The 19,861-nt window shown below is 37.9% G+C and overlaps 1 protein-coding gene across 8 annotated transcripts in view; it reads right to left on the bottom strand.

Moving 5' to 3' along the window:
- Positions 1-19,861, bottom strand: part of LOC115223979 (E3 ubiquitin-protein ligase TRIP12) — a 177,115-nt gene that overhangs the window by 8,836 nt on the left and 148,418 nt on the right. For all 8 annotated transcript variants that reach the window (XM_029794745.2, XM_029794749.2, XM_029794750.2 and 5 more), the window contains 11 exons: positions 19,616-19,818; positions 18,399-18,520; positions 17,441-17,592; positions 15,155-15,300; positions 13,082-13,235; positions 12,451-12,549; positions 12,247-12,361; positions 9,583-9,737; positions 7,132-7,296; positions 4,125-4,289; positions 2,159-2,272 (listed from right to left, as the gene is read on the bottom strand). In XM_029794745.2, the coding sequence (XP_029650605.1) occupies positions 2,159-2,272; positions 4,125-4,289; positions 7,132-7,296; positions 9,583-9,737; positions 12,247-12,361; positions 12,451-12,549; positions 13,082-13,235; positions 15,155-15,300; positions 17,441-17,592; positions 18,399-18,520; positions 19,616-19,818 (1,590 nt within the window). The remainder of the gene's footprint in view (positions 1-2,158; positions 2,273-4,124; positions 4,290-7,131; positions 7,297-9,582; positions 9,738-12,246; positions 12,362-12,450; positions 12,550-13,081; positions 13,236-15,154; positions 15,301-17,440; positions 17,593-18,398; positions 18,521-19,615; positions 19,819-19,861) is intronic.

Here is a 19,861-nt window from a genome sequence, read left to right as displayed (position 1 = left end):
CTGCTATCTGCTGTATGAAGGATACCAATATATGAATAGATGGGGGGGAACAGTGATTTTGGAGTTAAGGTACAGAACAACCCAACTTATCATCCTGATTTTAATCACACCAATAATTGGAAGGGTCTCCTAACCCATTAGCATTTAAATTGGCCATATCTGACCCAAATGTTCCGTTTTATACTCTGGTCTCTCATACCTACTCCACAATATCATTTTTAAAATATACAATCACATCACTGAAATCTCAAAGCTACAAGATAATGTATGATGAATTCAAAACAATGGATGAAAAGCATCACATTTGACAAATCAATTTGAATGCTAAAGGGTTAACTGAAAAAAACTGCATGTATGTTAGCACACAAACGATATTGGTTTCAATTCTTAGAACAAGGCCAGCGAGTTCGGAGGAGGGGTTAAGTCAATTACTTCAACCCCAAAAGGATGAAAGGTAAAGTCAGCCTTGGCAGAATTTGAACTCAGAACATAAAGACAGGCAAAATACTGCCAAGTGTTTTGCCTGGCATAGTAATGATTCTGCCAGCTCGCCACCTTACAAACAATAAGTATTAAAATGGAGAATGAGACTCCTACAGGAAAACTAAAATAATCTTAGAAAAGGTGTAGGACTATAGGGGCCAGTTGAAATTTTAACAGAAATGTTAAACAAATGATCAACATCAATGGAAATTGCAGCTGTGATACCAGTGCCAGTGGTATGTAAGAGAACCATCCGAACGAGGCCGTTGCCAGCGCCGCCCCGACTGGCCTCATGCTGGTGGCACGTAACAAGCACCATCCGATCGTGGCCATTGCCAGCCTCGCCTGGCCCCCGTACCAGTGGCACGTAAAAGGCACCATCCGATCATGGCCGTTTGCCAGCCTCGTCTGGCACGTAAAAAGCACCTCACGGAGTGGTTGGCGTTAGGGAAGGCATCCAGCCGTAGAAATATTGCCAGATCAGACTGGGCCTGGTGCAGCCTTCTGGCTTCCCAGACCCCAGTTGAACCATCCAACCCATGCTAGCATGGAAAGCGGACGCTAAACAATGATGATGATGTAATTATGTTCCAGCAAAATATATTAATCTTTAAATGGCTATCAACCAAGCTAAAACAAAATCATTTAAATGGTTGTTATTAGAAAAGCTATCCAGTGAAGTAGTAATTCATTAAAATCAGTTTTGCGCAACCATTTTATACCTCTGGACCACTTTGATTTTTTCTATTTCATTTAAGTGGACCATCCTAGCCATTCAATGTTAAGAAAAAAAAAATTATACTTTTATAATTAAATATTATTAGGAAATGTATAAAAATAATTATTAAAAAATATTTTGTGTACTGTGGAAGTATAACCAATTTATTGCAGAATTGGACATGTCCAAAGCGCATAGTGAACACTTCAGCGGTCTACTTGTAAGTTACAGTCTACATGGTACTAACCCCGTTTTAGACATTTCTTTAGGTGTAGCTGTGTGGTAAGGAGCTTGCTTCCCAATCACATGTTTCCAGGTTCAATCTGTATGGCATGTTGGTCAAGTGCCTTCTACTATAGCCTCAGGCTGACTGACGCTTTGTGAGTGGATCAGGTAGACCAAAACTGAAAGAAGCCCATTGTGTGTGTGTGTGTTCCACCACCACTTGACAACTTGTTGGTGTGCTTATGTCTCTATAGGTTAGATGTTTGGCAAAAGAGACCGATAGAATAAGGGATCGATTCCTTCTACTAACAATTCAAGGTAGTGCCCCAGCATGGCCACAGTCTAATGACAAACAAGAAGAAAAAAAGATAATAGATCGATAGGTATGTGGTGAGCCATAAAGTTGATCTCATCTACCTTTAATAATTGCTCAGAATCTGTGGCTGTACCTTATAAGAAACTGGAAGCATTTTGCTGGCCATGATGCATTGGCATTTGTTATTTATGCCAACAATAGTTGGTTTTTGGACATTTATATCACTCAAGCCATGTATCCTTGGCAACTATCCACTCCCCATCCAAACAACTAACTGAATTCTGATCAGTCAGTTTTATTTATCAAACATCCACCTCAGCTGAGCAGAGTTTTCACTAATAATTGAAGCATTGAAATTTATCTTAGAATACGAGATACTGCAATTATCAACGAAAATAACAAAACTTGTAACTCACCTCTTCAGGATAGAAACACTGTAAAGTTGAAAGAGGAAATACTGATTCAAACCCCTCTTTAAAAGCTTCAAATTGTCTTGATACACCTTCAACAAGATTCCAATGGACAACAAGCTGGATAAGGAAAGAGAAAGAGAAAAAAAAACATTCATTAAATCATTACTTGCTTATGAAATTGAGGATTCACAGCTCAAATAATTTCAGTTACTAGTGCACAGAAAGATTTTTTTCTTTATAAATATGTATATGTAAAAATGACTGGCTTCTGTGCCGGTGGCACGTAAAAAGCACCATCCGAACATGGTCGATGCCAGACTCCCCTGGCACCTGTGCCGGTGGCACGTAAAAAGCACCCACTACACTCATGGAGTGGTTGGCGTTAGGAAGGGCATCCAGCTGTAGAAACACTACCAGATCAGACTGGAGCCTGGTGCAGCCTCCTGGCTTCCCAGACCCCGGTCGAACCGTCCAACCCGTGCTAGCACGGAAAACGGATGTTAAACGATGATGATGATGATGGCTGTGGTAAGAAGTTTGCTTTCCAACCACATGGTTCCAGATTCAATCCCACTGTGTGGCACCTTGGGCAAGTGTCTTTGCTATACCCTCAGGCTGACCAAAGCCTTGTGAGTGGATTTGGTAGATGGAAATTGAAAGAAACCTGCTGTATATATATGTGTGTGTGTGTGTGTGTACCCCATACCACCACCACCACCACCACTTGACAACCAGTGTTGGCGTGTTTACATCCCCATAACTTAGCAGTGTAGCAAAAGTAACTGATAAAATAAGTACCAGTCTTAAAAAGCAAAATAAGCATTGGGGTCGATTTATTCGACTAAAAATTCAAGGTGGTGCCCCAGCATGGCTACAGTTTAATGACCGAAGCAAGTAAAAGAATGTCATTTTTTTTATTTTAATTTTCTTTATTATTTTATTGGTATCAGTCACTGAACAGTAACTGGAGCACTACCTTCTAAGTTATAGTCAGCAGTAATGGCATCGATCACATTCGGATGGTGTTTTTTTACGTGCCACCAGCACGGGAGCCAATTAGTTAGAATATTCCATTAAATTTACAGTCTTCAATCAGAATCCAATTTAATGTATTTTAACATTAACTCCAGGAAATTCCTATTTAACACTGACTATGAAGTTGATACAGATATTCAAGATACAGATATTCTATATTATATATATAGATTACATTAACCCTATTATATGAGGAGGTACTCAAAAGTAACCAGAAATGTTCTCTGTTGTAGTTCAGGCTTCTGTCACTAGAAGTCACTTGATGTGACCTTCAGGCACCAGCCAGCCAACTGGCAGCATCATGTGAAGTCATACTGCTATGTAGTGCATCTGATTTGCCATGCTTCTCCTCTGTTTGTTAATTTTTGCAATGGTTGAAGAAAAAGGAACAACATGCTTCTATGAAATTCTGTTTTCTGCTGGGACAACAGCAGCCGAAACAGCTGTCACACTTCAAACAGCTTACAACAATGCTGTCATGAGTAAAAAAAGTTTACTGTCCTTAAGAAAACTGTAAAATGCTACATGCAACAAGTATATATATTTGTGTGCATGTATGTAGATAGCATGAAGACTAAACATATATAAAGCACAGAAAATATATGTAAGTCTATCTACATATACATACATTGTCAGCCCCACTGTATGGCACCTTGGGCAAATATATTCTGGACAAGATAGTTCTAGACTGGAGATGCAAACTGTGTCATCCATAACTAAATACTAGCTTTAAGTAGATAACTGGTGAATAACTGACAAAGGTCTTACAAAATGATGCTAAAATATCTGGGGTTTTTTATGGTTTCAGTAATGTGGGTCATCTAATGCAGAACATTAACAATAATGATTCAGTCACATTCACCAATAGACTTCTTAAAGTTGGTGTGGAGGGTTTTTAAATGTAACAGAAAAATATAAAAAAGTATATTATTACCTGTAAATATTCTTCTAGGTTCTCTAATGTTACAGGAATGTCCTTGCCACCCTTTTTTAATTCAATATTTACATGACCTGGAAGGGTAAAATCTAAATCCAATTCTTCAACTGTGCAGCCATCCATTGTCAAACTGTCGAGAGCCAACTGGCGAGATTCTTCAGTCTAAAAGGAAAAGTTTGATAAACAATAAATGTAAAGATTTATGTGCAATAAGACAATAATGAGAAACAATACATCTCATACATATTACAGAAATGTAAGTTAAACTTAAAGTTAATTTTTTGGCTCAAAAAGCAAAAAGCAAGGCCATGTAGGGGGACATGGAGTTACGTACAGGGAGGGTGTTCATGCAAAGAGTTCAGGCCATTTTTGGTCAAGAGAGACTTTGAACCGAGCGGTTATCGGCATCTTCACTATCTCGTCTGGCAGCTTATTCCACGGATCCGCAACCTGGACGGAGAAAGCCCCTCTCCTTCGATTGAGATGAAATCGTCGCAGATAGAGCTTTTCGGAGTGACCCTGCAGCCGACGATCTGGAGTAGGAGTGAAGAACAGCTCTTTCGAGGGGTTACACTTTTCGCTTATGATGTTGTGAGCAAGAATGAGATCACCACGGTGTCGTTTTTCTAGAGAATAAAGGTCGAGCGTCTTCAGCCTTTCTTCATAAGACAAATGCTTGAAACCAAGAACCATGCAGTTAAATAAAAAATCTTGGAAACCAGTAATAAAAAAGATGGTGGTAAGCTGGCAGAATCATCAGCATGATGGACAAAATGCTTAGCAGCATTTTGACTGTTCAAGTTCCACTGAGGTAAACTTTGCCTTTCATCTTTTCAAGGTCGATGAAATAAATACCAGCTGAGCACTGGAGTTGGTGTGAATGACTTATCCCTCCACGAAACTGCTGGCTTTATGCCAAAATTTGAAACACATGTATTAGAAAAGAAGTGAAGTTGTGTTGCTAACTGATGTCTAGTGACCAAAACTATAAAATCAGCTACAAAAGCAACAGCTATCAAATATTTGTTATAAAGCTACAACCAAACAATTATAAAGGCCATGATAAAATTATAGACAATTCTTCGAAACTTTATGAAAAATTTAATGTTGAGAGAATATTTGAGAATGGACATCTAAGGTGTGCTTTCCATCATCATTTTATATCCGTGTATCCATGCTATTCCATGGGTTGGTTGCAATGCACCAAGTCAGTTCTTAGCCAGAGTTACTGCCCTCTTTAATGGCTCAGGAACCATATCTTGCATGTACATTGCAATTTTTTTAACAGATTCTTCATCTGGATGACCTTACTTTCACAATCCTCTTTACAGTGTAAACCAGATGCATTTTATTGTGCAACAGTATTAGAAGTTGTCACCAAGATGTACACACACATACACACAAAACTAAAAAGCCTTCTCTATTCTATGCTTGTTTTGTTTCTTCACCAGTACCAAAAATTTGTCTCTTCTCTGACAGAAACTAGCCAGAGCAATATGATAGCAAGGAGTATAATAGAGAAGAACCAATGTGATACAGATGACAGTGAAAAAAAACAAAAAGGGAAAGAGTGACAATCACATGACAATTATTGGTAAGGAGGTTGAATGGGTGTAAAGCATTTGTGGTGGTACCACATAAAACTGCCCATGTGGTGTCACACAAAAGCACCCAGCATATTGTAAAGTGGTTGGCATTAGGAAGGGCTTCCAGCCATAGAAGCCATGCCAAATTAGACTGGAGTCTGGTGCAACCCCCACTGGCTTGCCAGCTCTGGTCAAACCATCCAACCCATGCCAGCATGGACAATGGACATTAAATGATGATGAGGAGGACTGTATGCTCTTCCTAATGCCAACCCTCACCTGTTTCTAAACAAGGTGATATTTCCCTATGGTTAGACATGCTTTTACAGAATATTGGAAATGAATGATAAGACAAGGAGGGACAAACGCAAACATATACACCACAATGGGCTTCTTTCCATCTACTAAAATGCACAAACAAGGCTTTGATTGGCCCAGGGCTATGGTAGAAGATACTTGCCCAATGTGCTATGCATTGGGACTGAACTTGAAACCATGTGGTTGGGAAGCAAATACCTTTCACACAGCCACACCTGTGCCTATATATACGAGTACATAGGGACAAATTAACCAGGCAGGTACTGTACATGCACTCAGTTATAATCCAGATTCAGGCTAACCACACTAAATTGAAAGAAGCATCTAAGATTGCTTAAGGTGATCAATCCTATTGTAATTCATCCAATGGGTAAATCCTGGGTATGCTTCTCTGGATTATGAATATTTTCAGGAGTGTAAATCCAAGACAATTACAATGAATATGGAGATTAGTACATCTGCGTGTAATTGGCTGTAAAAATAAAAAAATAAAAAAACATGCAGATCCTTCAAAACTTCCATGCTTTCTGAGATTCGCCAACACTAAACCTGATTTTCTCCCCTCCATACACACACAAGCATGTATCTGACTCATGCATTGTTCGCTTTCCAGACATTTGTACATTACTGCATGTGCTTTATATGCACTGTCTGACAAGTTGTGGTGCACCTGAGCACTGTATACAATAATTTCATTATTATTTTTATGTACTAGTCTCCATATGTTCTTGAGGAGACCTGTTGAGTCAAGTATGTCAACACCAACATCAAAATAAAAATCAAATAGAAATTGTAGCTAAGATACCCGTGCTAGTGGCATATAAAAAGCACCATCCGAACGTGGTTGATGCCAGCACCGCCTGACTGGTGTCTGTCACACATAAAAAGCACCAATCGATCGTGGCCGTTTGCCAGCCTCCTCTGGTCCCTGTGTCGGTGGCATGTAAAAATTCAGACTGTAACCTGGCGCAGTCTCCTGACTTCCCAGACCCTGGTCAAACCGTCCAACCCATGCTAGCATGGAAAATGGATGATAATGATGATGGTGTGTCTGTGTCCATACATACAAATATCAAGCAGAGTTTGTTTCAGATACTTACATGAGACTGGTCCGCTTCTATTCTTTTTTTCTGCCTGAGAATATCTTCGAGTTCATAAAAGGACCTAGCAACAACAGGATCAATATGCTGTATGTCTTTGGATGTGAGACTGTGCTCTTGGCCTAAGATCCACTTGAAAAATACCAGACTTATTGGCACATCAATCTATAAAAAGAAAGTTTGGAAAATTTACTAACATAATTCAGGTTACTGTTTCAAAATATCAAAATATAAGAAACTTCAACAATAACAGCAAATAGAGATTTTAAATTTTAAATTTATCTTTCTTTTGGAAATGACTCAAAGAAGGAAATGGGTTTCATTGTCAGTATTCAATTTATCTTGGTACAACACCTAAATCCTGTTTGTATCACCAAGTCCTTCTAAAAGATGCAGGATAGCACAAACCATTTATTCCATCTGGTTTTAACTCGGTAAGGTTTCTGTTGATTGATTTTCCTTTTTATACTCAGGGTTGTAAAGGACTTGTTAATGAGCCAACTAACAAGCTCAGTATTTCCATCAATTGCTTTCATCATTTTACATCCACTTTCCACACTGACAGTTTCATAGGATACAATGAGTCAGTGGATGCTGTCTTGCTCCAAAAATGTCTCATTGTCGACATGGTTTCTGCAACTGGATGCCCCCCCCACAACAACAACCACTTTACAGTGTACTGGGTGTTTTTTTGTTTTTTTTTATCTGAGGCAACAGCATCAGTAAGATTGTCTTATGACTTGCAAGATTAAAGATTAAAGACAATTCCTGTCAGAGATGGAGAAAAAGAGGATGGTAGTGACTTTAGAACAGATAAAATACATTGGTAAAAACAGGTTTATTGTTGAATGTTGAAGGTGTTCATCATCATTGTTCGACCATGGTTGAGACAATGGAATTTACTATGCTATGCCAGACTTCATGGTCCATCATAGCATTACGGAGGTCCTGTTGCTGGATGCCTGTATCCCTGGAGATTACATCAGGGAAGGAGAGTGTGCGCCCTCTGGTATCGCGAGTAGATGGCTTCCAGAGGAGAAGAGTAGAAATTGCTTCGTTTTCAGCTCTACAACAATGTCCAGCAAACTGGACTCTCCTACCTTTCACAAGAAAAGGTGTTAGTGGAAAAACTTGGATAGTATTAGCGTAGGGAAAGAGAAAGAGTAGCATTAGGGATTAGAGAGTCCAAGTCAGAGAGTAAAAAGGACATTGGGGTGGGTTGAGTAAGAATAGGTCTATCCTGTGATATGGGTGGGAGTGGATGGAGTAGTACAAGAAAGAGATGATATACCCTTGAGGTAACGTGCCCAAGTAGGTGAATGGGAGATTATCGTGACAGAAGGATCTGGAAGAGTTCACTCAGGATTCAATTTAGCCATTCTTTAATTCAGTTTCTTCCTACTTCGCTTCATAGTTCTTTGAAAAAATATCTCACTTTTGAATCTATTCATCTTCCATGTGATTTTCCCCCTCTCTTTATTAGAGTATTTCAATATAAACTCTGAGACTGACATACACTGCAAATAATATCAAGGGAGGTACAGCTTCTACAACTGCCACAGAAAGATCCCATATTGAAACCAGATTACACTTAACTGAATGAAACCTACTAAACAAAGGAGATAGGTAAATCAATGTCATTAACCCTTTAGCGTTTAAACCAGCCATATCTGGCCCAAATATGTTCAAACCAGTCATATCCAGCCTATTTTTATTTTATTTTATTTTATCTAGTTTCAGCTCACGAGCTGTGGCCATGCTGGGGCACCGCCTATCACACCTACACTTCAATATCATTCTAAAAATATATGATCACATCATCAGAATCTTGAAATTACAAGATAATGCATAATTAAAAGTAATGAAAATGAAAAAGCACTACATTTGAATTTATAATCTGAATGCTAAAGGGTTAAAGTTGCTATAACAACAAACCCCTTATTAACACATGGGCTAAACTGGAGAACTAATAAAAGGACTTTAGCCCTTTCGTTACCAACCCGGCTGAAACCGGCTCTGTAATACAAATGTCTTGATTTCATAAGTTTTAATCAAAATCTTCCACCAAACCTTAGTCACAATTTATGTTCCTAACACTAGCTGAATGATAACTAAGTTATTTTACTAAATTCTTTGTTATATTTAAAATAATTGAAAGAAACACAGAGCAGCTCAAAATAAATACGGTAACGAAAGGATTAGTCAACTGTCATTGGGTGCATAACATTTTCTCTCTCTCTAAGTTTTGTGACTGGTGTCTATTCTACCAAACACCAAATGTCATAACCAAGGACAATAAGTTCCAGCTACATCACCAAACTCTTCATTTCCACAACTCTTTCATCCCTGAATTGCAACCCTCTGGCATCTCTTTCGTGTCTGACAATGTTCAGAAGATGAATGCCCAACCTCATTTTCCCCGGGAAGGCTTCAAAGTCTATAGACACTTACCATTCTTGAATCCATCAATGCTTTAGCTAAGAATTTTCCAAAGAATTTAAATTTGGCTTTGATTTTGTTGACAACAGCAGCTTTGGTGTTACGAGCAAGTGGAGAAGGAAACAAACCACAAGGAGATGTAATATACTCAACATCACTTCCTGAACCTGATTAAAAAAAAAACAAAAAAAAAAAAAACAAATCAAGTTAATCCTTCCTTCGACCTCATTTATCTATAGAACTGTAAATAAACTAAAATCATTAGATAAGGTATTCAATTCTACCAGATCACCAAGGAGAGTAAAATTAAGTTGGCCCTAATCGAAACAACTTATTGGAGTTAAGTAGTAAGTTCAACAATTAGAGTGTATCTACAGTTCTATGTATATATATCATCATCATTATCGTCATTTAACGTCTGCTTTCCATGCTAGCATGGGTTGGACAGTTTGACTGTGGGCTAGCGAACCAGATGGCTGCACCAAGCTCCAGTCTTGATCTGGCAGAGTTTCTACAGCTGGATGCTCTTCCTAACGCCAAACACTCCGAGAGTGTAGTGGGTGCTTTTACGTGCCACCGGCACAGGGGCCAGTCAGGCGTACTGGCAACGACCGTGCTCGAATTTTTGGGCCAGTCAGGCGGTACAAGCAACGACCTCGCTCGAATTTTTTACACATGCCAATGGCACAGGTGCCAGTAAGGCGATGCTGGTAACGATCCCGCTCGAATGGTGCCTCCTACATGCCACCAGCACAGAAGCCAGTTAGCTGCTCTGGCAACGATCACGCTCAGATGGTGCTCTTAGCATCCTACTAGCACGGGGCACAAGTGCCAGTAAGGCGAGGCCGGCATCTACAACAGTAATATTACAGCCATTCAACTGATGATGTGCTGGTACACAACTGCTGCCAGATCATATTTATGTAATTATTTATATATTTTATGCAAATAGTATGATATAGAAAACTCAGCAACTAATAGCTGTTATCAATGCACAGAAACAATTGGGGGTGATTTGTAATTAAAACCTGTTCATTTCATTTTGTTTTATAAATTATTTATATGTATGCATATGTGTAAGTGAGTGTGTAATTTCAAAAAAGCAATTCTTTTTCCTCAAATGATACTATAGGATGTTATTCAGACACTCAACTAAGAGTCCACTGCATCTTATTAAGTTCATAACCTGACCATTATTTTTTCTGTATCATCTCTTATACAGAAACACACACACACAGTACTTCTACCAAGCAAATGACCAAATTGCATGTAGTTGATTGAACTGGTGGGACAGTGTTCAAGAAATGTTACAATGTTTGGGAGTCCACACACCGGCAACTGCTGTGAAGGCGGAGCAACAAACTATGCTCCATGCATATTCAGATGCTTTCCATTTTGACTATTTTGGTTTCTTTGTAGTCTCTAGACATGATCTGTGCAATGCCTGGGATGATGTCCAATGTATAATTTTGAGTTCTTTGTTGCAGCGAGATTAAGAACCCAGCCAATACTAGAATAACACATGATGAATCTTACATATGTACACTAGAGGAGATATTTTTTCATCAGCATTTAACTGACAAGACAGGGGCCACACCAGGTTCCATAGTCTGTTCTGGTTTGGTTTCTGCAACTGGATGCCCTTCCAAACAACAACCACTTTACAGAATGTACTGGGTGCTTTTTTTTTTTTCCTAAGATGCGTGGCATCTTGGGCAAGTGTCTTCTGCTATAGCCCCAGGCCGACCAATGCCTTGTGAGTGGGTTTGGTAGACGGAAACTGAAAGAAGCCTGTCGTGTGTATATGTGTGTGTGTGTGTGTGTGTTTGTCCCCCTAGCATTGCTTGACAACCGATGCTGGTGTGTTTACGTCCCCGTCACTTAGCGGTTCGGCAAAAGAGACCGATAGAATAAGTACTGGGCTTACAAAGAATAAGTCTCGGGGTCGATTTGCTCGACTAAAGGCGGTGCTCCAGCATGGCCGCAGTCAAATGACTGAAACAAGTAAAAGAGTAAGAGTACCAGTGCCAGTCCTTTTTACATGGCACAAACACCAGTGTCTCTTTACATGGCATCAGCACCCATGCTTTTTATGTGGTACTTTGACTTTAGGATCTCAATTCTGTTGTGGTGGGCAGGTCTCCTTGAGTAGCTAAATGTAATACCACTGAATGTACATCATTTTATTTTCTTTACTGATTTGTATGTGTACTGTAAATGTTATAGAATTGTTGTAAAGAGCTCCGAGTATTTTTCTCTTCTGTGTATGTGATGGTTGACTGTATTTAGTGTTGTCAGTAGCTGATTGTAAGAAAGAAGACAACAGATTTAGCAGATGTTACTTTTAAGTCAGGGGTTTTTGATGATTGATTTAAGGTGGAAAAAATTATACAGTTGTGACTGGAGAAAAGATATTGATGTGATGTGATGACAAAATCAGGAGATAATGATGACGCTTATACATAACTGATCAACCAGCAAAATTAGTAGCCAAATATTTCAAACCATACTCTACTACCTTCAAAACGGAAAAAAACATTGTGACAGAAAAATGACAGAGTGAATAATTACAAAGAGAGTCCATTGCAATATTGTTGGAATATAAAACCAACCAATTTAGCCAATGATTCCAATAAAACTATAACATGAACTAAAGTTCTTTTACTTTGAACTTACCAGAAAAATCCATCTGTTTCACAATGTCGCCTCGCCACATATCAAGATCTGCTCTTTGTACTTCTTTAGAAATTAATGCATAGAATTCTAATGTGGGTCCCAATCCTGTACCAACCTGGAATTAAAGAAGATATTATAAAACCTCAACTTCAATACCTCTGGTTATTTACAAAGAAAAAAGCTTAAAAAAAACACAATATTTACTTCATTCTCATACTGTATTTCCAATAATCCTTTTGTGGAAGCCAGCTCATCCATGAGTTTCTCTGCTTGTTTTAAGATATCCACTCGACTGACTGTACGCTGTTAGTAACAAAAGAAAGAAAAAACATTGAAGAACGGAAATAACAAGAGAGACTGGAACCCTTTTGTTACCAACCCGGCTGAAACCGGCTCTGGCTCTGAGTACAAAAGTCTTGTTTTCATAAGTTTTGAATTAAAATTTTCCACCAAACCTTAGTCACAATTTATGTTCCTAACATTAGCTGAATGATAACTAAGTTATTTTACTAAATTCTTTGTTATATTTGAAGTTATTGAAAGAAACACAGAGCATCTCAAAATAAATACAGTAACGAAAAGGTTAACTAATCAAAATTTCTCTTAAAATAGGATTCCAATTTAGTTCAGAAGTTAGAAAATGAAAAATGACTCCAAATGTGAAGGCTAATGAGTCAGAGAGAAAAATTCAAGTGTCTCAGAGGCAGGTGACATCAAGTTACAGCATATCTATGGTGGCCAACAGAATAATGGGGAAGTTTATTCAAAGATGAAATTTTTGTTCAAAATTATAGAGAAACATAAAATCATAAAGGTGGAAAATTCAGAAACTGACCCTTTTCCGTTCCAGTCGGGGAGCAACTCGGTCAGTTGTGTCTGTTGTTGTAGAATCAGTATTGTTATCTTGTAACCTCATCATTGCTCGGTCACGATCAAATGATGTAGCATAGAAAAGCATTTGGCGAGTATCAAAGGGAAAAAGGAATGGTCTAAAAAAAAAAAAGAAAAAGAAAAATTAATCAAATATAAATGAAAAAATAATGAAACAAAACTGCTACAAAGTTTGAAAGTTAATCCCAAAACCAGTCAGAATTATTCACATGTATTAAAATAAGGTTAAGTCTTTATTGCAACTATTGCAATTAATCTTGACTATAGTTGGCACTCCGTCAGTTACAAGAACAAGTGTTCCAGTTGAGCTGATCATTAGAACAGCCTGCTCATAAAATTAACATGCAAGTAGCCGAGAACTCCACAGACATACATAACTTTAACCTAGTTCTCAGGGAAATTCAGTGTGATGCAGAATGTGACAAGTCTGGCACATTGCAATACAGATACTACTCATTTTTACCAGCTGGATTGACTGGAGCAACATATAGTGTCTTGCTCAAGAACACAATGCAACACTAGGACCTTACAATCATAGGCCAAATTCCCGAAGTGCATGGCTCAGTGGTTACAGAGTCAGGCTCACAGTCATGAAATAGTGAGTTCAATTCCTGAACTGGACTATGTATTACATTCTTGAGCAAGACACTATTTCCCGGTGCTCTAGTTCGCTCAGCTGTAGAAATGATCACAACATCACTGGTGCTAAGCTGTATCAGCCTTTGCCTTCTCCTTGGACAACCTTGGTAACTTGGAGTGGGGAGGCTGGTATGCATGGGTGACTGCTGGTCTTCCATAAACAACTTTGCCCAGACTTTTGCCTTGGAGGGGAACTTTGAAGGTGCAAACCAATGGTCATTCATGACAGAACAGGGTCTTTACTCTTATAGAGGATTTAAAACAAAGCTTTGAAAAGTAAACCACATAAAATACAAATTAACCTTCAAAGGAGCCCCTGCTTCACTTGAAAATCTAAAAGAACTGTTTCTTTTGGAAATTGTAAGTGTAACCTTATAACAACATCAGAAATACTCAGCAGCTGTTAATATCTTTCAGAAAGAGTTGTTTAGATTTCTAGTAAGTCTTCACTTACTGCAGACAGACAGACATGGTTGACAGTTCCACCACAAATACATACTGGTTTATTCCTAGCTTCTATTTATCTATCATTGAAACTCCGACGTCTGGCAGCTGACTTGGCAGACACCCATAAAATTATTAACCATCTTACTAACAATAACTCTGAGCACCTTTTTAAACTCCATCTGTCTAACACCCGTGGACATGTTTACAAAGTCAGAAAACAGCACAGCTCCCATGACTTTCAGAAACATTTTTTTCACGCTGAGAGTTGCTGAAGCATGGAACAAACTGCCAGCATCAGTTGTTAGTTGTCGGCGCACTGCATCTTTCAAAACTTCCATGCTTCCTGAGATTCCCCAACACTACACCTGATTTTCTCCCCTCCATACACACGCAAGCATGTATCTGACTCATACATTGTTCGCTTTCCAGACATTTATACATTACTGCATATGCTTTATACGCACTTTTTGACAAGTTGTGGTGCACCTGAGCACTGTACACAATAATTTCATTATCATTATTATTATCCCCATTAGTTTCCAATTATGCTCACATACTTCCACTATGTTGCTATATAAAAAGTTTTCATCTACATTTAAATCTATCTTTATTCATATTTTCTCTTTAACATTTTTTTTTTATTCATTTGAAATTTTAACTGTTCTGCTAGCATCAGGAATTAACTGCAATCAATTCAAAACTCGCACAAGCAACATATTTATTATCAAAGGAAACATCCATGCAACTGGGCTTTACAATAGAAGAAAATAATCACTACTATTACATAGTGTAGTGCATTGCTTTCAACGATTTTTGATTTTTATTAGTATTTTTGTATACAAACGAAAAGAGACCGTCTTCATATTCTTATCCAATATTTTTTAATCTCTAAAATAATTTATGAGGTAAAAATACACAAACTTCAACTTACGCTGCTGCAGCTATTTCAGCCAACCAAACAGGAAGATTACCAGTCATTATGACTAATGGATCCTGTAACTGTCTGTTAGCTTTGGCAGTGAGTTTTGAACTAATGAATTCAGTTGGAGAAAGGATTGGAGATAGTTGGGAAGACTCCTGAAGATAAAGATAAATATAAAAATGCATTTAATACAGCAAAAAAAATTTTTTAAATAGAAAAATAAAAAAAAATTCCAGTTTTTAATGAGAAGATAAAATACAGCATATCAGTGATGACCAATGTTTTGAATTCCATTTAAGATTTTTGGAGATCTTTCATTCCCATGACACTATTTTTTCTAGATGTATATATCATAAATAGCATACCAACTGAGACCCCTCCTGCTTTTCTTTCTTCAAACTGAGATTACAGTAAAATATACTTTCATCATCATCGTTTAGCATCCGCTTTCCATGCTGGCACGGGTTGGACAGTTCAACTGGGGTCTGGGAAGCCAGAAGGTGCACCAGGCCCAGTCTGATCTGGCAATGTTTCTGGATGCCCTTCCTAACGCCAACCACTCCACGAGTGTAGTGGGTGCTTTTTACATGCCACCGGCAAAGGTGCCAGACGAGGCTGGCAAACGGCCATGATCAGATGGTGCTTTTTACATGCCACCGTCACAGAGGCCAGGCGAGGCTGATAACGGCCACGATCGGTGCCACCAGCAACTCATTTACTAAATTTTAAACCTTATAGCCATTTACAATCATTTGATGTCTGCCTTCCATAATCATCAAACAAATTGTCCACTGAAAGAATGAACAAAGCTAGCTGTTTTGTTCGAGCTCAAAGGTCCCAAAATCCTTTCGTTGTTAAAAGGAGAATTTGTGCTATGTTGTACATTAGTGAGCAGAATATTTTGCATCTGCAGCCTGGACACAGTAAGAATAAATATGCAAATAACTGTTTCAGATTTTGCAGAGCATCATTATCATCATCATCATTTAACATCTATTTTCCATGCAAGCATGGGTTGCAAAGCTTGACAAACTGGCAAGGCCAGGGCTACACCAGGTTCTATAGTCTGATTTGGCTAGGTTTCTAAAGCTGGATGCTCTTCCTGATGCTAACCACTTTACAGAGTGTACTGCATGCTTTTTATGTGGCACCATCACCAGTGCTAGCCGTTTAATTACCAATCAAACAACAATTCTCTTGCATCTTTTTAAAATAATCAGCTTGCTGTTCGATGAATGTCATTACCATTTAAATTAATCAATGATGATCATTTAACAATAAAAATAGTTCAATTGTATAAGTTGACAAACACCATTTTAACTTATATTGACATAGAAATAAGCTTTGTCTTCATGTATTTTTATATCAGTTTCTTTTCTAATAGTTGATTGTATAACACTTAACTTTTACTAGTAACATCAGCGTGTTTGTAGAGGGAGGAGGATGAATGTAAACGACAGGAGTATTTATTTTATCCCTCAGTAGAAACAAGATATAATCATAATACTACATCTTACATTATGCTAACACTAATACTGGTTTCAAGTTTTAGCACAAGGCTAGCAATTTCGAGAGAGGAACTAAATCTTACACCGACATGTGCTCAAAAGGTACTTATTTTATCAACACTGAAAGGATGGAAGGTAAAAGTCAACTCTGGCAGCATTTGAATTTAGAATGTAAACACAAATGAAATTCCACTAAGCATTTTGCATACTAAGAATTCTACCAGCTCGCTGTCATATGCTAATACAAATATAACTAGTAATTATTAAACTATGACGCAGGAGTGGCTGTGTGGTAAGTAGCTTGTTTACCAACCACATGGTTCCGGGTTCAGTCCCACTGCGTGGCACCTTGGGCGAGTGTCTTCTATAGCCTCGGGCCGACCAAAGCCTTGTGAGTGGATTTGGCAGACGGAAACTGGAAGAAGCCCGTCGTGTATATATATATATATATATATATATATATATGCGTGTTTGTCCTCCTAGCATTGCTTGACAACCGATGCTGGTGTGTTTATGTCCCCGTTACTTAGCAGTTCAGCAAAAGAGACCGATAGATTAAGTACTGGGCTTACAAAAGAATAAGTCCTGGGGTCGATTTGCTCGATTAAAGGCAGTGCTCCAGCATGGCCGCAGTCAAATGACTGAAACAAGTAAAAGAGTAATGAAGCTAGAGCTTCACACTATAGTCTCTAACTAAAGGTGTGATATGTGTGTGTGTGTGTGTGTGTGTGTGTGTAGGGGAGGATTATGTATATAGCCAAAATGAAACAATTGGTGATTAACTTACTTCATACATGGTTGACCAGTATCTATTGAAGGCATGGAGCACTCTCAGCAGTGTAATTACATCTAAAGAAAGATCTTGTACAGTAACAAAGGCAGGTAACTTGTCAGTGAGGTATGCATTCAAAGCAGGCACTATCTTGGGACAAAGACCATCTGGAATGAAAACAACCATTACAAAATTGCATTCAGTTCACAAAAGGAAGAATGACTCAATTCTAGATTTATTTCACAAAACAAAATTTATGGAAATTTCAGGTTTTTAAGATCCACTTGTAAAACAAAAGAAAATACACATTTCAATGTAATTCAATTTCAATTCATAAATAATTATGAAACTAGAAAGCCATCGATTTTGAAGACGGATAAATAAATGAAGGAAAAAAAATTCATCAATAAAACATTTAGACACTAGTATAAAAGAAAAAAAAAAAAAAAGAAAATTAGAAGTCTGAGACTTAGAAACATCATTATCAAAAGTGTTTTCCATACTGGAATGGGTTGGAGAGCTTGACAGGAATTGGCAAGGTCAGGGGCAGCATCAGGCTCCCCCATCTGTTTTGGCATGGTTTCTACAACTGGATGCCCTTCCTAATGCCAACCACTTTACAGTGTGTACTGGGTGCTTTTTACGTGACACCACCACTAGTGCTTTTTATGTGGAATCTAACATTTTAATAAAATCTAATTTCTATTCGAAGTTTCAAAATACAGAGATAACTTATCTTCCTTCTTATCACTCTCTAACATTTTTCATGCTACAAGTTGACAGTTTGTTATAAAAAGCACCTTTGATCTGTCCCATCATCATTACCTGCAACAGCAGATTTCCATTAATCAGGTAGATAAATTTTAATAGGGACATTAATGTGAAAGCAACTGATGCACAAAGATACAGAGCAATATGTAAATAAAAGTTTCTCCTGAAGTAAAAAGTTATGAAAATAATGTGACAATTTTACCATTCCACAGCTCATCACCCCGTCGACTTCTTCCAGACGATTTACAGCTTTTCGTCTCGGCTCTAGTTTTCTTTGGACTTGTGGCAGCAACAGCATCTTCTTGTTCAGAAGCAGGCCGATACCTAAAGCAAGTAAAATTCTATGACATTAGATTTATTCAGGAATAAAAAAGTTAAGTGTAATACAGCTGGAATTAATTTTCATCAGAAGTAGGAAAAACAAATAATGTAAAAGTTGAAACAGACTGAAACTAGTCCTATTGTGAAGTGGCATCGACATGAAATATATTTAGTTCAGGTTTGCCATATACTATAATGTTTCCAACATACAGCTCTTGAATTAACTAATGGAACAGCTAAAATTTCAGAATTTAACCAACAACCTTATTTCAAATAATGTTGTTTATGTCTCTTGTTGACCAGTAACCATCCAGATTACAAGAAAGGTTTAAAAGAATTTTTTTATTTTATTCCATAGTTAAATATCAAATCAAGAGCCATAATATTGGTGGCAATTGTTGCAGTTCATGTCAGATATGTGGAGGTGAAGTGGCCATTACTTTATGGAGCAGTCCCAAAGTAGTGAAAGTTATGATGGCAGAAACGTTAGCAAGCCGGGCGAAACGCTTAGTGGTATTTCGTCTGCCGTTACGTTCTGTGCTCAAATTCCGCCGAGGTCGACTTTGCCTTTCATCCATTCGGGGTCGATTAAATAAGTACCAGTTACGCACTGGGGTCGATATAATCGACTTAATCCATTTGTCTGTGCTTGTTTCTCCTCTCTGTGTTTAGCCCCTTGTGGGTAGTAAAGAAATAGATATAAAAGGGATCAACTTTCAGAGGTAGTGGCCATTACTTTTATAAGCCGTTATAAATTAATAAGAATTATGCAGCTGTTGTCCTCCTACACACATCTGTGTTCAAAAAGAATTGGTAAAAAAAGGAGCAGAAGTCTGTTTACAACAGAGTGAATTGCACCAAAGGCAGCAAAAGAAAAGATAATGATGTTAATCTGAGCAATTGTCAAATCAGATTGATTGGGATGAGCAATTAGACACAATTCACCTTAGACCACTAATTAGAAAATTACGCATATCTATTATACTTTTACACTTAAAAATAGAGAAACTGCAGCACAATTCTGATGACAGAACATTAACTGTTGATGTATTTGTTGGCAGGTATGTCAAATGTATTGGTTGGTGGAATTTTACTAACCATATTGTGTGAGTTTGAACCCAGATTCCTGCATTGCCAAATGGGTTTTCTGAATCTGTGTCAGTTTCACTTCCTTCCTTTTCTGTCGGCAGACTGAATTGTTTCACTGCTTGATACACAGTCATATTGTAAGGTAATAAGTGATCACCAATCAAAAATTCTAATTTATGACGAGCAGTTACTTGGTTGATGAATACGGCAGCCTAAAACATAACATTAATAACATTTAAATGAACTGTTACATTA

This window comes from Octopus sinensis, linkage group LG24 (assembly GCF_006345805.1).
Source record: "Octopus sinensis linkage group LG24, ASM634580v1, whole genome shotgun sequence".
In the NCBI taxonomy this organism is placed as follows: Eukaryota; Metazoa; Mollusca; class Cephalopoda; order Octopoda; family Octopodidae; genus Octopus; species Octopus sinensis.
The sequence above is the reverse complement of the archived record's forward strand: the minus strand, read 5'-3'. Positions and strand labels throughout refer to the sequence as shown.